The 16,515-nt window shown below is 34.7% G+C and overlaps 1 protein-coding gene across 2 annotated transcripts in view; it reads right to left on the bottom strand.

Annotated features, from left to right (window-relative positions):
- The window catches only part of LOC145252504 (copine-8-like), a 157,202-nt gene that overhangs the window by 82,812 nt on the left and 57,875 nt on the right, over window positions 1-16,515 (bottom strand). For both annotated transcript variants that reach the window (XM_080112010.1, XM_080112009.1), the window contains exons 3-5: window positions 7,284-7,330; window positions 6,543-6,646; window positions 3,088-3,127 (exon numbers count right to left, since the gene is read on the bottom strand). In XM_080112010.1, the coding sequence (XP_079968136.1) occupies window positions 3,088-3,127; window positions 6,543-6,646; window positions 7,284-7,330 (191 nt within the window). The remainder of the gene's footprint in view (window positions 1-3,087; window positions 3,128-6,542; window positions 6,647-7,283; window positions 7,331-16,515) is intronic.

Here is a 16,515-nt window from a genome sequence, read left to right as displayed (position 1 = left end):
ATAATTTCCTATTAAGCTCCTTAAGTCTAATTGGCAACAGGCCTTGTTTGGGGGGTGAAAAAGAAAAAGCAAAGTATGTCTGATTACAGTGAAATAATTTTTTTTCTTTTAATAAATCAATCTTAATGATAATGTTTTATGATTTCTGAACGAAAAAGATTTGTATTAAAAAAAAAAAAAAATATTTAACCAGTTTTCACATACTATGAGATGCCTTCAATAAGTTTCCAAACTTTTTTTTTTGTAGGCATTTAAAATTGTTGCGATCTGGACATGGGGATACTTTTGAAGAAAGATATGCAATAAAATTCTGTTTTAAACTTAGAAAAAAAAATGCCACAGAAATGTATGGAATGCTTCAGACTGCTTTTGGACCATCTTGCATGAATCAAGTATAAATTTTTGAGTGGCATAAAAGATTCAAGGAAAGCAGGGAGTCTGTAAGGGATGATGAGAGGTGTGGGAGGAATAAGGAAGTCAGAACACCAGATTTTATTGGCCAAATAAAGAATTTCATGGATAAGTACTGTCATGTGTCTATAGAGACAATAAGTTTGATGTCAGTGTGGGAATCCTACATACAATTATTCACACGGAACTGAAGATGCAGAAAATTTGTGCAAAATTTGTCCCAAGGGTGCTCATAGAAGATCAGATTATTTGACCAAAATGGACATCAGGACAGTTCCTCACCCTCCCTATAGTCCATACCTTTCTCCTTGGGACTTTTTGTTATTCCCTAAGCCCAAGGAAAACCTTAAAGGCTGTCGTTATGAGACGATTGAGAAAGGTAAAGAGGATGTGACGAGGATCATTGACGTGATCACCCGAGAAGATTTCCATGGGGCCTTTAAGAAGTTGTTGGAACAGTTTGTTTTTTTTTTTTCGTCCAAATGGATTAGAGGGAATTGCAAATTACATTGTTATGAGGACTGAACTTATGCATTCATGACCTGAAAATTGTATTTCTCTGTTGCAAGATATTGACAGTGTGAGACTAAGAAAGCAAGTCCTGTCATGGACGTGCGTCAGAAGCAGAGATGTGTCATTGAATTCTTCCATGCAGAAAAGAAATTGAACTGATCAACATTCAACAGCACCTGTTGAATTTTTATGAAGCTGATACAGTTGATGTCAGAATAGTTAGATGGGTTTGTCGATTTCAAGGACAAAGCATGGTCCGGACTTTTATGACTGAGGCATCAAAAGTTGGCAAAAGTGCATTGAGAATAGTGTTAACCATGTAGAAAAATAATTTCTGGAGCACAAAAGGTTACTAATTTTAATGGTACCACTCCCGTTTTCCTAGCTTTTCAACTTTTTGAGTTTAAAAAGAAAAAAAAAAAAAAAAAAAAGAGGCTTTACTTTTTGTTTATATATTTGTATGTAAAAAAAAGAGGCTTTACTTTTTGTTTATATATTTGTATGTATAAGATTCATTCCTAAACTAATTAACCAATCATTATTAATTCTGGAACACAGTTGCTAGGTGTAAGGTGTCGTAGTGCGAGCTATATTTAGTTTCATTTAGTTTTATGCAAAGGAGGTTAGATTCAGGAATACAAAAGGTCACTCATTTTTAATGGTACCACTCCCATCTTCATAGTTCTTCAACGTTTGAGTTTTTGAGTTGAAAAAAAAGAAAAAAAATATAGGAGGCCTTATTTTTGTAAAAAAAACCTTCATACATTAATTATGCGAATATCAACAGCAATTGGCTAACAAAGAGGTTCATATGTTTCGTTGACGGCACCGATTATTTGCCTGTCCTAATTATTTGCATTCAAGTATTTCTGGGTTTGTGCCAGCCTCGATTGTTTTGGAAAGCCACCCCGCTTTCGCCTCAGACACAGCACATCGGACAGTGATGCTTTGCCCAACAATGATGGACATCGCCATTGAAAGCAGTGAACCATTCATTTTGCATATCGACTCACGATAGGAATGTCGTATTTCAGTGCCAATATCAATGAAGCCTTTCATGCAAAAGCAGAGAAGAAATACATATTGTTCTATTAGTAATTTATAATGGGAATATGTCCAAAATATTTTTTATGCCTAATATCATTTTTCCAATCTGCGGAAACATTTTAAATCATGCTTTTTATAAACTACTAGCAGAGACAGATAACGTTGCCCGGGATTGAATTATGATCAATGAAGGTTTCATGCTCCCATATTTTTAATGTCATCAGAATCCGTGAAATCGCACATTTTTCAATCAAATCGATTGATTGCCTGCTCTAATTGGGGACCCATCATGGTGCATCAGGAGGAAACTTCACATGTCTCCCTGCAATGACTTAGTCTACAATATATTGTAGTCTACATTGCACTGTAGAGAATGTAGTGCTGATTTTATAAAATTATTTTTATATATAACAGCTTCAATTAAAGTTTAGAATGCGAAAGTCAAGTATCATGGTTCAATTGTGCTCTAAACAGAAACATTCATTTCAAATGTGCCCCTTTTTATAATCAAAATACCTCCAGTCGATTTTATATGGCGAGCCTTTCTGCTTGTGTGGTAATAAAACTTTTCAAATGCATTTGTGATGTTAGGCTGTATAACGCTTGTTCCTTATTTCATTGGATTTTTTTTTATTATTGATACTTATCAAAGATAATCCGATACAAAACCTAAGAACACTGCCAGATACATAAAGTACATTTGTATGAAATTCATAAAAATCGGCCTAGACATTTCGGAATCCATAGGGAATAGAATCACACAGACAACGTTCCTTTTATATAATAGTAGAGATAAAGATAATGCATATACTAAAGGACAGAACCAGCTTGGAAATCTAGCGGGTAATGTTCTTTCCACCTCCCTATCGTTTTCTCACAGAAGAGACGTTGCAAGTCTATCTTTGTTTTATCACTGTTTCCATGACAGATGCTTGATTGAACTTTAATCTTACCCCTGTAAAAGCACTCGTCTAGTTACAACCAGTATCAGCAGTTTGCTTTGCTCTCTATCCATACCTAAAACGGATTTCATCAGAAAACTTTCTTATTTGTGGAATACAATACCGCGGGGCTGCTTCCCAGCTGAATATAACATGGTTAATATATAATACTTACATGCTTATCTAGCTTGGCACTTTTGGAGTCAACGTCGTAACTAGAAAGAAAAAGAGAATAAAGAAAAGTTAATGACAAGCTTAATTTTATTTGACAGCTTTATTTTATTCAACCGGTAATAAAAATTCTTTTTTCGTTTTTATGCATATGTAACTAGCTGCCCTCCCGAGTTTTTATGTTCACATGAACAATCCAATAGTTCTTTTTTAATCTTTCCAAACAGACACAAGCAATGTTTTAAAGGCAACCTCACACCTTAGACAATTTCGAAAGATACCTGTAAAAACACCTAAATTTGTGTGGAATTATCCTATTGAGATAGATTAGCAGGCCACCTGGCATCGCCCGGTCATAAAATACGCTTAAATATGATATTTTAATTCATGTGGATTTCATATTTATTATTATAGAGCCAATACTCTATTGATCATTATATTGTACCCAATATATATCGTAGTGATTTCAAAGGCTTAAAAAAAATTAAAAATATGACCTGAATGCCATCAGCAAAACCAAAACAAGCTTTCTAGCATTATTTGTTACCATTTTAATAAAGTTCATATGCATATAACAACTTAAAAATAACGTTTTTAAAGTATAAATGTATATTTGTGCATACATAGAAGAAAATCTAAGTTGATTTACAAGTTCCAATATTTTTTAACTTTAACCCATTAATAGCTACTTTTACCAGTTAAAAGCCAAATTGAATTTGTTGCACAGGTCCAAATCCCCTATATACCAAGTTTGAATTTTGTAGATCAGAAATCGACAGAGTAGTTTAACAGTGCAAAGCAGAGGAAAATGAGGGGACAACACAGATGGTAAGAGGCTGCAACAGAGTTCTCGCAACCACCTACATCTCCAGACCCCACCTATATCTGTTGTATCTGCAACATAGCCTGGCGATCCAGGATAGGCTTGCTCAATCACAGAAGATTGTGTAATTCATCAACAGAAAAATCTGAGATGCAGAATTCCACTGTCTCCAGAGACAGAATAAGCTAACAAATTATAAATGAATAAATGTGAGGGGAGGGGTAAAATTATTTATTTCAATTTAAAAAACAATTAGTTAGGCTAGTTCGGAAGTCCATTTCTTAAAGCCGTCAAGTACAATGAACATTAAATAGAATAAGATGATAACTGGTGAATTGATGCTGTCAGAATCCAGACCATAGAGTCAATAGCTGAAATGCTTGACTGACTCCAGTCCTGGTGCAACATTACTTTCGACCAATTCTTTTCACTGCGATGAATTGTGTCATTCACGTTGCAGTATCAGTGAACATAGTTGCATCTGGATCTTGATTGATGTTACGTCCAGCATCTTTTTTTTTTTTTTTTTTTTTTTTTTTTTTTTTTTACAAAGGCATCACCACATTATCAAGGCCCAGAGGCCACTCAAGGATAAGGGTTAAAGAGTGTACAGTAGAAGTTGGTCAATATAGTAATCATTAGTAATGAAAATTTGGTAAATTTAATAACTTATATGGAACGGCTCATCAAGAACTTATTTACCTTAGACTTGAACACAACCATATTGTAGTCAGCCGGAAAGCAGGAAAACGGAAGACAATTCCACAGGCGTGCAGTTCTAAGAAAGAAGCTTTGTTCATGGAATCTATGTTTAGGTTTAGGCACAGATAAAGAGTGGGGGAAATTATTGATAGTGTTTACAGCTAGACGAGTGTTTCTTGTGAAAGTTTGGCGAGGGGGGACCATAGATTGAAGCTCAGTTGAACACTTTCCATGAAAATAACGATACATCAGAGACAAACTCGCAACATCTCTTCTGTGAGATAGAGGTTGTAAGGAGGAGAAAAGGACATCTCCTACGAGGCTACGAAGCATCTGTTGTAGAAGGAGCAAACAATTCATCGTAGCCGCCCGTGTTCCTCTTCAGTTACGAACACGTTAACTGTGAAACACATGAAAAATCCTCTGTCTGTAGTAATTAAGTTAACTAGTATTAATTTTGGCAAGGGTCACATTGAGTGCATAATGATAATCCAGGTCAATAAAATAGAATCATTCCCAGTGTTGAATGAAATATGGGTGATAACGCCATAGACAAAACAAGTTAAACGATGATGAATGACGTCAGGTTTTTGAGAGATAAACTAAGGTTTTCAGATCAGTTCTTTCCAAGAAGCCATTCAGACGGCACACGGCCCATAATAATCTCAGCAAATATTACTTCGATGTCAGTTCGTCTGCAACACTCGCTTCTTGGGCATCTATGTTACCGTATTAAAATATTATTTAGAAACCCATTCTTAACATAGGAAGCCTGTTTTGTAACTATTCTGTACTTTCACCTAGCAATTTAATAAACAAATATCATAAAAATTGAATTTAACTTTAAAATATTTTGAAAAATAGTGCAGTAACATAAGTAAATAATTATTAAGATAACGGGTATCTTTCTTTCCAAAATCAATTCTCTTCAAATAAAACCTTGAAAGAAACTCAGCGGACATGTCTTTGTGTCTTTCCTGCATGAAAGAAGTTTTAATCGTACAGCAACATTGATAACTAATCATGGCCAGAAGAAAAGAGGAAAATGAAGCAAACGGCTACTAGATGAAATGAGGACAATAAGAAGCGGATAAAAGACATGTATGTATAAACACTCCGCAGATGTATAAAAGATGTTTAATTGGTTGATTGATTACTTATTAATGAAAACATTGCATGTGTAGCAGTCTACATATTAAAACCATAAAAATAAAATGAGCATTTTAGATTTAGAGGTTGATTTATTTATTTTTTACATTTTTCTGTGGAAAAGGTCGTATTTGTATCAGATGTCCAAATCCTCCCCACTCCGATTCCCCTTCAGAGAGAGGAGAGGGCACATGCGAGCCTTTGTAAATATTTGTCAGTCAAACTAGTGTTGGGACGATTAATCGGAATCAGGGAATCGGAAAAATTGGAACTTTTGGGGATACCAAAATCAATATCAGATAAATTTATGTCTATTTTCCGATGTTCAAAACTTAAATTTTCCATTGATAAATATTTATTCATTTTAAACTAAAATCTACAGAACATGTCTCATAAGCACACTTTTAGGCTTACATATATTACAAGAGTTTTTATCGTAATCCGAATATAAAAAATAAAATACAACAACTATATATTTAAATATTTAGAGATTATAAAAGAATTGGAATTGTATCGAAATCAGGAATTTAAAACAGAATCTGTAATTGTATCGGAATTGGACAAAATAATGGTATCGTCCCATTACTAGTCTAAACCCATGCCATAAACCAAAGACCAAAGAGAAAGAGTGACTAAACTTTTCTTTTCTCTCCATTTTCATGGAGAACTACTTCCTGTTTTCTGATATCAATTCATGGGAAGTCAATTATTATTATTATTACTGACAAAATATTTTGTTAATCCACTTAATGTGAAAATTTCAGAAAATGAAACATCTTACTTACATTTCAAATTTCAATTTTTGACATTCTTCAAAAAAATAGTGAATGATGAATTTTTTTACAAACTCTGGGTTCAGGTTATTCCAAATAATTTCTGTTCGTCCAAACTAAAAGAAAAAAAAAAATGAAACAAAAATTTGTGAGAGATAAAAATTTGGAATCAAAAATATAGGCAAGATTTTAGGGATAACTTAGGTGAAGAGTTTAGCAGCAAGATACAGGTTCACATTACATTTAAATTTCTGCATGTTAGTACTGTTGTAGAAACAGGGAGGAATTCAAAAAATCTCAGAAAAGAAGCTACCAGTGTAATAATAAACAAAAAAAATTTTTTAGATATACATCTGGTATTACGCTAATTGAAAAAATACCAACTTTGTGGGTGTTTGTTGTGTATTTTTCAATTTTTAGCTGCACATACAATGAAATCCCTCAAAGAATATCTTTGTTTAGGTTCTTTAATCTCAGACTCCAGTTCACTTGTGGACCTTATCAAATCAATAGTCGAAAATGTTACGAGTAGCAACTGAACGGCCTCTTCCGCTTTTAAAATAGAAAATGGTTGTAATCAGGCTGTTTCCATCAATACAATTGCGTTTTATGGGAGTTTGATTCGAGCAATGAGTCCAGTAGTATCCAGACATCTTTTGAGGATTTTGTTTATTATTAGGTCTCAAAAGCGACTGGAACTATGACAATTTTGAAAAGAATTCTCAAATAGAAAGAAAAGACATTCAAAATTACCTCAGTCCATTTCTTGCTTCCAGGATCCTGTGTAAATAACACGCACACTGAAATACAATAAGAAACAATTAGAAATTTAGACATCATCATAGATAAGGCAAAACAGTTATTTTGTGCAATTGAAAAACAAATTACTAAAATTTTACATGAATTATTTAAATACTAGTAGGAAGACCCAACATTGTTCTTCTCAATAAATTTTACATAAGAATAGATTCTTAGATTTTATCTAGATTCTCTAACCTTCCTTTCTGTAGGAAACACACAAACATCTCATCCACAGATATCGAGTTACATACACACTAGAAGGCTGCCCGGCATTGCCCGGTCATAAAATACACTTAAATATAATATTTTAATTTACGCAGATTTCATATTTATTGTTATAGAACCAATTCTCTATTGATTAGCTCCTCGGTGTAATTCATTACCCTCTACATTAAGTCCATATCCATATTAAAATGGTAGTTAAACTGTTTTTAAATGTAGTTAAATATAAATGTATATTTGCACATACATAGAAGATACATGTTTAATTGACTTAAAACTTGATACATCTATTTGATTTTTAGCCAGTAAAAATAGCTGCTAAAGGATCAAATTTAAAAAAACTGGAAGTTGGCAGACGTAAGTCCACTAAACCTGTATCTTCTATGCATACACAAATATACATTTATACATTTAAGTCAGTTTATTTGATAAGCTTCAATATGCACATCGTCTTAGCTCAGATGATATTGAATAATACTGAAAAGCTAAAAAAATTTTTTTTTTTTTTTTAATTACATTTTCACCCCAAACAAGGCAAATTGCCACTTTGGTGTAGGGGGCTACTATCAGGGGTAACATCTACTGGGGTACTATGTGGGGATTTGGGCAACAAGATGTCTGTTCACGTTACACTTGAACTTCTGCACGTCAGTACAGTTGGGGAAGCAGGGACCTGGAATGGAATTCCAAAGTCTAGCGGTTCTGGGGAAGAAACTACTGGAGTAGAAAGATCTTTTACATCTAGGGATCTCTACTGTGTGGGGGTGAGATTTAGCTGTCTGTCGGGTTTGTCGAGGGTGTTTATGTCATGGGGGCACAAGTGTCTGCAGTTCACCAGAGCATTCACCATTAAAATACTTGTAGAACAGGCAGAGGGATGTAACATTTCGTCGATGGGACAGAGGCTGAAGCTTAGATGCCAGTTCAGGGCCTATCAGATTGGCGACTCTCTTTTGAACCTTGTCCAGGAACGAGAGACTAGTAGCAGATGCAATACTCCATACATGGGCGAATGGTGGCCTTATAAAGGTACAGGATACTTTCGGGTGTTATTAATTTTCTAGCACAGTAGAGAAAGCCTACCTTCTTTGCAGCGGCTCTGGTTTCAAATCTAGCTGATGGCACACAAGTCATTTTGTTCTTTTAAACTTTTGAAATCACTAGTGTGCACAATATGATAATCAATATATATATATAATAAATAATCAATATAATAATCAATAGAGAATTGGTTCTATAATAATAGATAAGAAATCTGCATGAATTAAATTATCGTATTTAAACCTATTTTTACGACTGGGTGGTCTGCTAATACACACACACATATCTACAATTATATAAATGCAACTTTGTGTGTGTGTGAGTTCGTTTCTTATAGACTCCAAAATGGCTAAATAGATTTTATTTAAAATTTACAGAACTTTAGTGTACAAGTCTGGGAGTGATATTAGTTAAGTTTTGTCTCAGAATACCTCCGATAATTACCAATAATCGAAACCATTATTTTTATTTGTCTATCATCAATAAAGTCATTTTTTCCATATCATCGCTTAGCAACAATGATAGAACAACGGGCCATGCAAATTTTACTGTGGTTAAGTTGCAGCGTGTTTTTCTTGTTGTTTTTTGCATGACGTAGTCTGTAGGTTCAAATCCTGCACATAAATTTCTTAATGTTTTTTTTTCATTAACTGGAAAGAAGTTTATATAAAATAATTTTATAAAAGAAACGGTAAGTTCTCTAGAGTGCAATGTAGAATAACATATATTTTGGACTAAGTTACTGCATAGAGGCATGTGAAGCTTCCTCCCGGGCGATTTCACAGATTTTGATGACAATTAAAATATAGGAGTGTGAAATATTCGTTGATCATCATTCAATCCTGAGTAACGTTGGGTTTCCCTGCTAGTATATATTATAATACACATACACACAATATTTACTTTCAAATTGAGTTTGTTTGCTTTGTTTTTACTTGTTTTTTTTTAATTAATATCATTAACTTTGATGTCGCTGGAGCTTGTCCAAGAAATCAATCTAGGAAGAGGTGGAGTGATAACATCAAACAGATCCCAAAACATCATAGGCTATCAACAGAAGCATTGGCAATGGTTCGAATCAAGTTGAGAAGCCAATGGACCAAGTCGACGCCCGAAACATTCAACCCTCAAACTCAGGGAACAAGCAACAATAAACGTAGTAATAGTAGTAGTAGTAGTTCACCTGTGGCATGTTTGGTCAGTATTTATTATACAGTATACCCTCACCTGTTTGCGGTTCCTCATTCACAGCCCCGCATATTCGCAGGGTAGGCTCTTAACCCTATCACTTCATATGCTGGTATACCGGCCTAGCATCATAACATGAAAATGAATGCTTCACTTTCTGTCAATTCTAATGCATATGCGATATGCATAGAAAATATCTTTCTGGTACAGTAATACAGTATAGGTAACCATGCTATGCCGTAATACTGTCCTCATGTACTTGCATTTCTTTTGGAAAAAAAATATTGCAATACAAAATTAAAATGTGTTTACATTATCATTACTACATTAGTGAAATACACAACTGCATTGAATATTATTACATTATTACTGTATTGATGAGAAAAAGTGTCTTTAGAAAATGTTTGGGAAACATTTAGAACTATATATAATCTCATACATAGACGTTTTAAAACTGCATCCAATATTTACATTTTACTAACCTACCCCATTAGTATTTTGTTTGGTTCTTTATTTTTCATTCTTTTTTTGGGTGTTTGTAGATCTTCTCCATCACAACTCTTGTACATATATTTTTTCGTAAATAATAAAAACTTTATTGAATTTAATTGTGAATCTTTTAAGCAGGTTTAAAGCTATGCGGTATTTTGATAAAAGACTATAGTTAAGACTAATTCAAAGTTTTTGGTGTTCAAAAGAATGACACTTAACATCCACCCACCCAATCAAACAGGGTGTAATGCCTAGGTTGAATGAAAATTGTGTAATTTTTTTTATTTGACTAAATAAATTGGCAGGCTGAATTAAAGCCTAAGATTTAAAATCTAAAGGACACCCGGACAAGATGTTTGGGTACTTGTGTATTTTGGACAATTTTTTTGTTTTTATTTTCCAAGAACTCTTTCGAAACAGGGGAAGACAAATCAAGAATATCTTATCTGAAAATGTCAAGTTTTGCATAACCGTAAAAACAAAACAAAAATCTACTAAAGTAATACAATAACACAAAATAAACCATTAATTATCTTAACATTTATTGAATTTAACAAATTATTAAGAAAATTCTAATAACACAATTTTTTTTTTGTTTACAAAATATAAATTTTCGTAATAAAATAAAAAGTTGGACTTTACTAACATGCCCCATTAGTATTTTGTTTGGTTCTTAATTTTTCATTCTTTTCTTTTTTTTTTTTTAGGTTTTTTTTTTTTACGCGGTGGTCACCACTTATCAAGGCCCGGAAGCCACTCAGGGATAAGGGTTATTGTAAGTACAGTACGTTAGTGTGGGGATTTAATAAAGTGTCTACTTAAGAGGGCGGTTTATCAAAAATTTGTTTACGTTGGACTTGAAGACATCCAAGTTGTAGTCAGGTGGGAAGCAGGCAGACGGAACAGAGTTCCACAGGCGTTCAGTTCTAAGAAAGAAGCTTTGTTCATGGAATCTACGTTTTGATTTAGGCACAGATAAAGAGTGGGGGAAATTTTGACAGTGGATTCAGCTAGACGGGTGTTTTTCGTAAAAGATTGGCGAGGGGGGACTAGAGATTGGAGTTCAGATGAGCACCCGCCATGGAAATAACGATAAAACAAAGATAGGCTCGCAACTTCTCTTCTGTGGGAGAGAGGTTGCAGGGAAGAGAAAAGGGCATCCCCCACTAGGCCATGAAGTCTATTTTGTACTCTGTCAAGGCAGCATAGGCTGTTTTTAGCAGCCTGCCTAGATATGGCAGCAGTATTTCATCCTTGGACGTACTTGGCTTTTATATAGATAGAGAATTGCATAAGTAGTGAGATATCTTCTGGAGCGGTAGTAGGATCCCATAATCCTTCCAGCGACCTTGATGTACGTGTTCCATTTCAAATCAGGAGTAAAGGTCAAACCCAGAAGCTTGTCAAAACATGGGGCTTCTCCTAGACGAGAGCCATCCATTTCAATTGATGCCAGATGGGGATCAGAGCGTTGATGATGTAAAGATAGGTGTTTGGTTTTAGATGCATTAAAGGTAACTAGCCATGTCTTCCCCCACTGAACCACGCGCTCGAGATCAGAGAAGAGAGAATCAGAGAGAACTTTGTCATTGACAGCCTTTGATGTGTTGCCGTAGATGGTCGTGTCATCAGCATAGATATCAACGAATGATTTAAGTATGTGTTTAGGGAGATCATTGATGTAGATCAGGAAGAGAGTTGGGCCCAGGATGGACCCTTGAGGGACTTCAGCATTAATACTGCAGGCCTCTGATTTTTGTCCATCGACCACTACTCATGAGCCTATCAGAGAGAAATAATTTAATGATAGAGAAAACATTTCCAGTTATACCGTAGCTGGAAATCTTGTGAAGCAGGCCTTATGTCATATCTTGTCGAAGGCCTTTGATATGTCAAGAGCAATTGCCCTAGAAAGGTTGCCTCTGTCGAGAGATTCGCTAATCCTATGAGATATAACTGTAAGCACATCTGCTGTAGATCTAGCAGAATGGAAACCATATTGTGTGTCACTAAGAAGGTTATTTTTGCTGAGATGGTTGATTACTTCTCTATTTAACACAGATTCCAGTAACTTACTCATGACACACAGGAGACTTATTGGCCTGTACTGAGAGGGTGATGAGCGATCACCTGAATTCTTAAATACAGGGCATACTGATGAGGTTTTCCATGGTGTTGGAAAGCACTTCTTAAGGCAACGCTTAAACAGTTTCATAAGTATGGGAGCAAGTTCTGGTTGAAGCTTTTTTAACACTATAATTGAGATGCCGTCAGGGCCAGTTGCTTTACTGGAATAAAGGTTCTTGATTAACTTGGCGATCTCATGCACAGATATTTGCAGGTTACCTAGCGTTTTCTGTGTTATAGGAGGAAATATGAGGAATTGATGACCTTCGTCGCATAGGGTATAATTAGCTGCGAAGTTCTTGGCAAATAGTTTGGCCTTGTCTGATGCTGACGAGATCACCTCTGGTCCATTGATAATGGTTGGGATAGAACACACACTTCTGTTCAGGATCCTATTTATTATTTGCCAAAACCAAGCCGTTGATCAGCTACTTTGGATTTAACAGACTGAGCATATAATTCTCTTGCATTTTTTATTACTCTTTTACAGTGGTTGCTGGCGTTCCTGAAAGCAGCTTTAGTCTCAGTGCATCTATTACGTTGGTAGTTATGGAAGAAGTGACTTCTGTGCGCAATAGCAGCAGTGCATTCTGGGGAGAACCATGGCTGGCTGTTAGGTTTTTGTTGGAATTTTTTAGATGGTATGAATCGGTCTATGCCTACAATTAGCCATTCGGTCAGGTCTGATACTATAGAGGACACATCGTTTTTAAACATGGAATGCAGAGGTAGATCAGATATGAATGTACGGAAGCTATCCCAGTCAGCCACGGTATACAGTACAGTGAAGGGGTACATCTCAGGACTTATTACATTTCATTTTTATCTTAACTGATACGACGGAGTGGTCGGAGGATCCTAGAGAAGAATGAATGGAACATGAACATAGCTCAGGGAAAGAGAGAAAAAGATCTAGGAGGCTTGCATATTGACCTGTAGTATTGGGCACACGGGTGGGCTCGCGAACAATCTGAGTGAGGTCATAAACAATGGCAAAATCATGAAAAACCTCCCCTCATCGTCTATGTTATTCGAGTGGGTCAGCCATTCCACATTATGGACGTTGAAGTCACCACAGATGTGGATGTTAGCCAAGGGTGTTTGTAGATATTCCCCATCATCATTTGTGTACATATACTTTTTTGTAAATAAAAAGAAAACTTCAAAATAATTGCAGATCTTTTAATTAGGTTTAAAGTCATGGAGTTAAAAGTGATATTTTGGTAGAAGACTAATCCCAAGTTTTATTATCAAAAAGAATCCCCATTCAATTTTTTCCTCATCCCCACCCTCAAATTAAACAGTGTGTAGTGCCCAAGTTGAATAGAAATAATAATTTTTATTTATTTAATTAAATACATTGGTCTTGTATTTTCTGGCATCTCCCAAAATGGGAAAAATTCTTAAGAGGAAATATATTTTTTAAATGACTGAGCATCAAAATAGACTTGATTCCCCACATTAAACCAACCATGTGTTAATCCTGGTGGTGGGATATCAATATAGAGAGAGTGGGGGGGGGAGGAGTATACAAAAGTAAAAGAGCTTGCAACTGAAAAAAATAAATTACAGAGTTTAATTATGCTAATTAGGTAATAGAATGAGATTAATTTATACTGAACTAGCTGTCCCTCCCTGGAAGTGTATTTATTTGCATTTTGTTTTTGATATAATGGACTGATCCAACACCCCTCAAATGAATGGACTGTTACGTCTATAAAAAGACAAGCAAACTCTCCTCACGTGGGAGACAGAATTAAGTACTAAGCTGTCAATGGACGCTTAGAAATGTGTGTACCTTTTTACCTAAATAAACCCTTTCTGTACAACCCCAGTAATGACTTGTTATTCATAATAATCTACGATATAACAACTGGCGATGAAGAATTCGAACGAAACTCACTAAAAAACAAAGCGAAGGAATAAGCACACAAGAAGATTAATGAGCATAAAACAAAAGAAATCCAAAGAAGGAAGAAGAAAAAAGAAAAACTTCGACAGAGCCAACATTTAAAAAGTAAGTGTTTCAGTCGGTTACGTTCCTAAAAAAAAAAAAAGAAATTGACATTTTGAAACGAACATTTTTTTTGAAAAGAATATTTAAAAAAAAAAAAAAAAAAAGGAGTGTCCATTTCAAGTTTTATTCGGCTGGAAGTGTTTGTTTTTTTTTTTTTCTTCTCTTCGGAAGGACATTGTGCTTTTAATTCATTGAATTTATAGGACATATGAGTTAATCTTTTGTTTAATTGTGTGGTTTTGTGGAAAAAAAAAAAAAAAAAGTTTTTTTTTTAACATGGAGCAATTAGCGGAATTCACTAGAACTATGCAATCAGCATTGTTTGCTCAACAAAAACAAATGGAATTACTTCAGAAGCAGCAGTTAAAGCAAAGCGAAATACTACAGAGTATTTTAACGCAACAGAAAGACTGTCGTTTCACTCCTGAAGGAATAGCAAATTCTTTATCCGAATTCGTATACGAGCCGACAAATGGGTTAACTTTTCCGGCATATTTTCAGAGATACGAAAATATTTTTGCTAAGAGATGTCAGTCTTGGACAGACGAAGAGAAGATTATCCTTCTTCTTCAAAAACTTGGATCTCAGGAAAATACAAAGTATACGAATTTTATCCTGCCAAAGAAACCTGAAGAGATTTCTTTTAGTGAAACAATAAAAATATTGTCAAACATTTTCAGTAAACGAGATAGTCTATTCTATACACGTTATAAATGTTTAAATATCACGAAGCAGGAGGACGAAGATTTTATTACTTATGCAGGGAAAGTGAATGCTCATTGTGAATCCTTTAAATTAAAAGACCTCAAAGAGGATATGTTTAAAAGTCTAATCTTTGTGCAAGGTTTAACAGCCTCTAAAGATAAGGATATTCGTTCAAGGATATTATCCATTATGAACCAAGACACATAAATAACGTTACAAAAAGTTACGGAAGAGTGTCAGAAACTGTTAAATTTAAAGCAGGACAATACAAGCATCGAAGGAAAAAATTTTGAAGAAAAAAAAATGGAAAGGGTGATGAAATGTGCACACGAAAAATCCTGTAAGATTGTTACTTTAAATACAAAATATGTAACAAATGTAATAAAAAAGGCCATAAATCAACGGTATGCAGGAAAGGAAAATACCGAAAAGCAGAAATAAAGACCATTGGTTCTAAAAATGAGTCTAGGTGTGATAAAAGAAAATATATTAAAATTAAAATTAATGGCTGTAATGTGAACTGTCTTCTAGATACGGGAAGCGACATAAGTATAATTGACGAAGTAACTTGGAAGAAAATTGGGTTTCCAAAGTTACAAAATACAAAAAAAATTGCCAGAAGTGTGTCTGGAAATAAACTAAAATTTAAGGGTGAATTTTTTACCAATGTGTCTCTAAAGGAGAATGCTGTGAAAACCAAGTTATATGTCGTACCGGGGAAAAATTCTAATTTGTTCGGTATAGACTTAATGATTCTTTTTAATTTATGGGGAAAACCCATAAGCTCATTTTGCAATAAAGTAAGTCTGGCGGGTTTAGAAAAGTCTAAACTACCAGGAAAGTTTATTGACGAATTAAAAAAAGACTTTAAAGAGGTATTCTCTGAAGGTTTGGGTTGCTGCACGAAAACGGAGGTGAAATTTGAACTAAAGGACGAAGCTAAACCAGTTTTCAAACCCAAAAGAAAGGTTCCATATTCAACATTAGAAACTATAGAGAAAGAATTAAAGAGACTTCAAGATATTGGAGTAATAGAAAAAGTGGACTACTCTGAATGGGCTTCACCCACGGTTTACGTTAAGAAGAAAAATAATAAAATCAGGGTATGCGCGGACTTTTCGGCAGGTCTAAATGATTGTCTCAAGGAGCATAACTAGCCGCTTCCTACCCCAGAGGAAATTTTTTCGAAGTTAAGCGGAGGAAAAATTTTTACAAAAATTGATTTGTCTGAAGCGTATTGGCAAGTAAAAGTCCAGGAAGATTGTGCTAAGTACCTGACATTAAATACCCATAAAGGACTATTTTCACTAAAACGTTTGCCTTTTGGTTTAAAAGTAGCCCCAAATTTGTTCCAGCAAATTATGGATACAATGCTAGCAGGTTTGGATTTTG

This window comes from Euprymna scolopes, chromosome 29 (assembly GCF_053919585.1).
Source record: "Euprymna scolopes isolate OS-2025 chromosome 29, ASM5391958v1, whole genome shotgun sequence".
NCBI classification, from domain to species: Eukaryota; Metazoa; Mollusca; class Cephalopoda; order Sepiida; family Sepiolidae; genus Euprymna; species Euprymna scolopes.
This window is presented reverse-complemented; position numbering and strand designations above follow the sequence as displayed.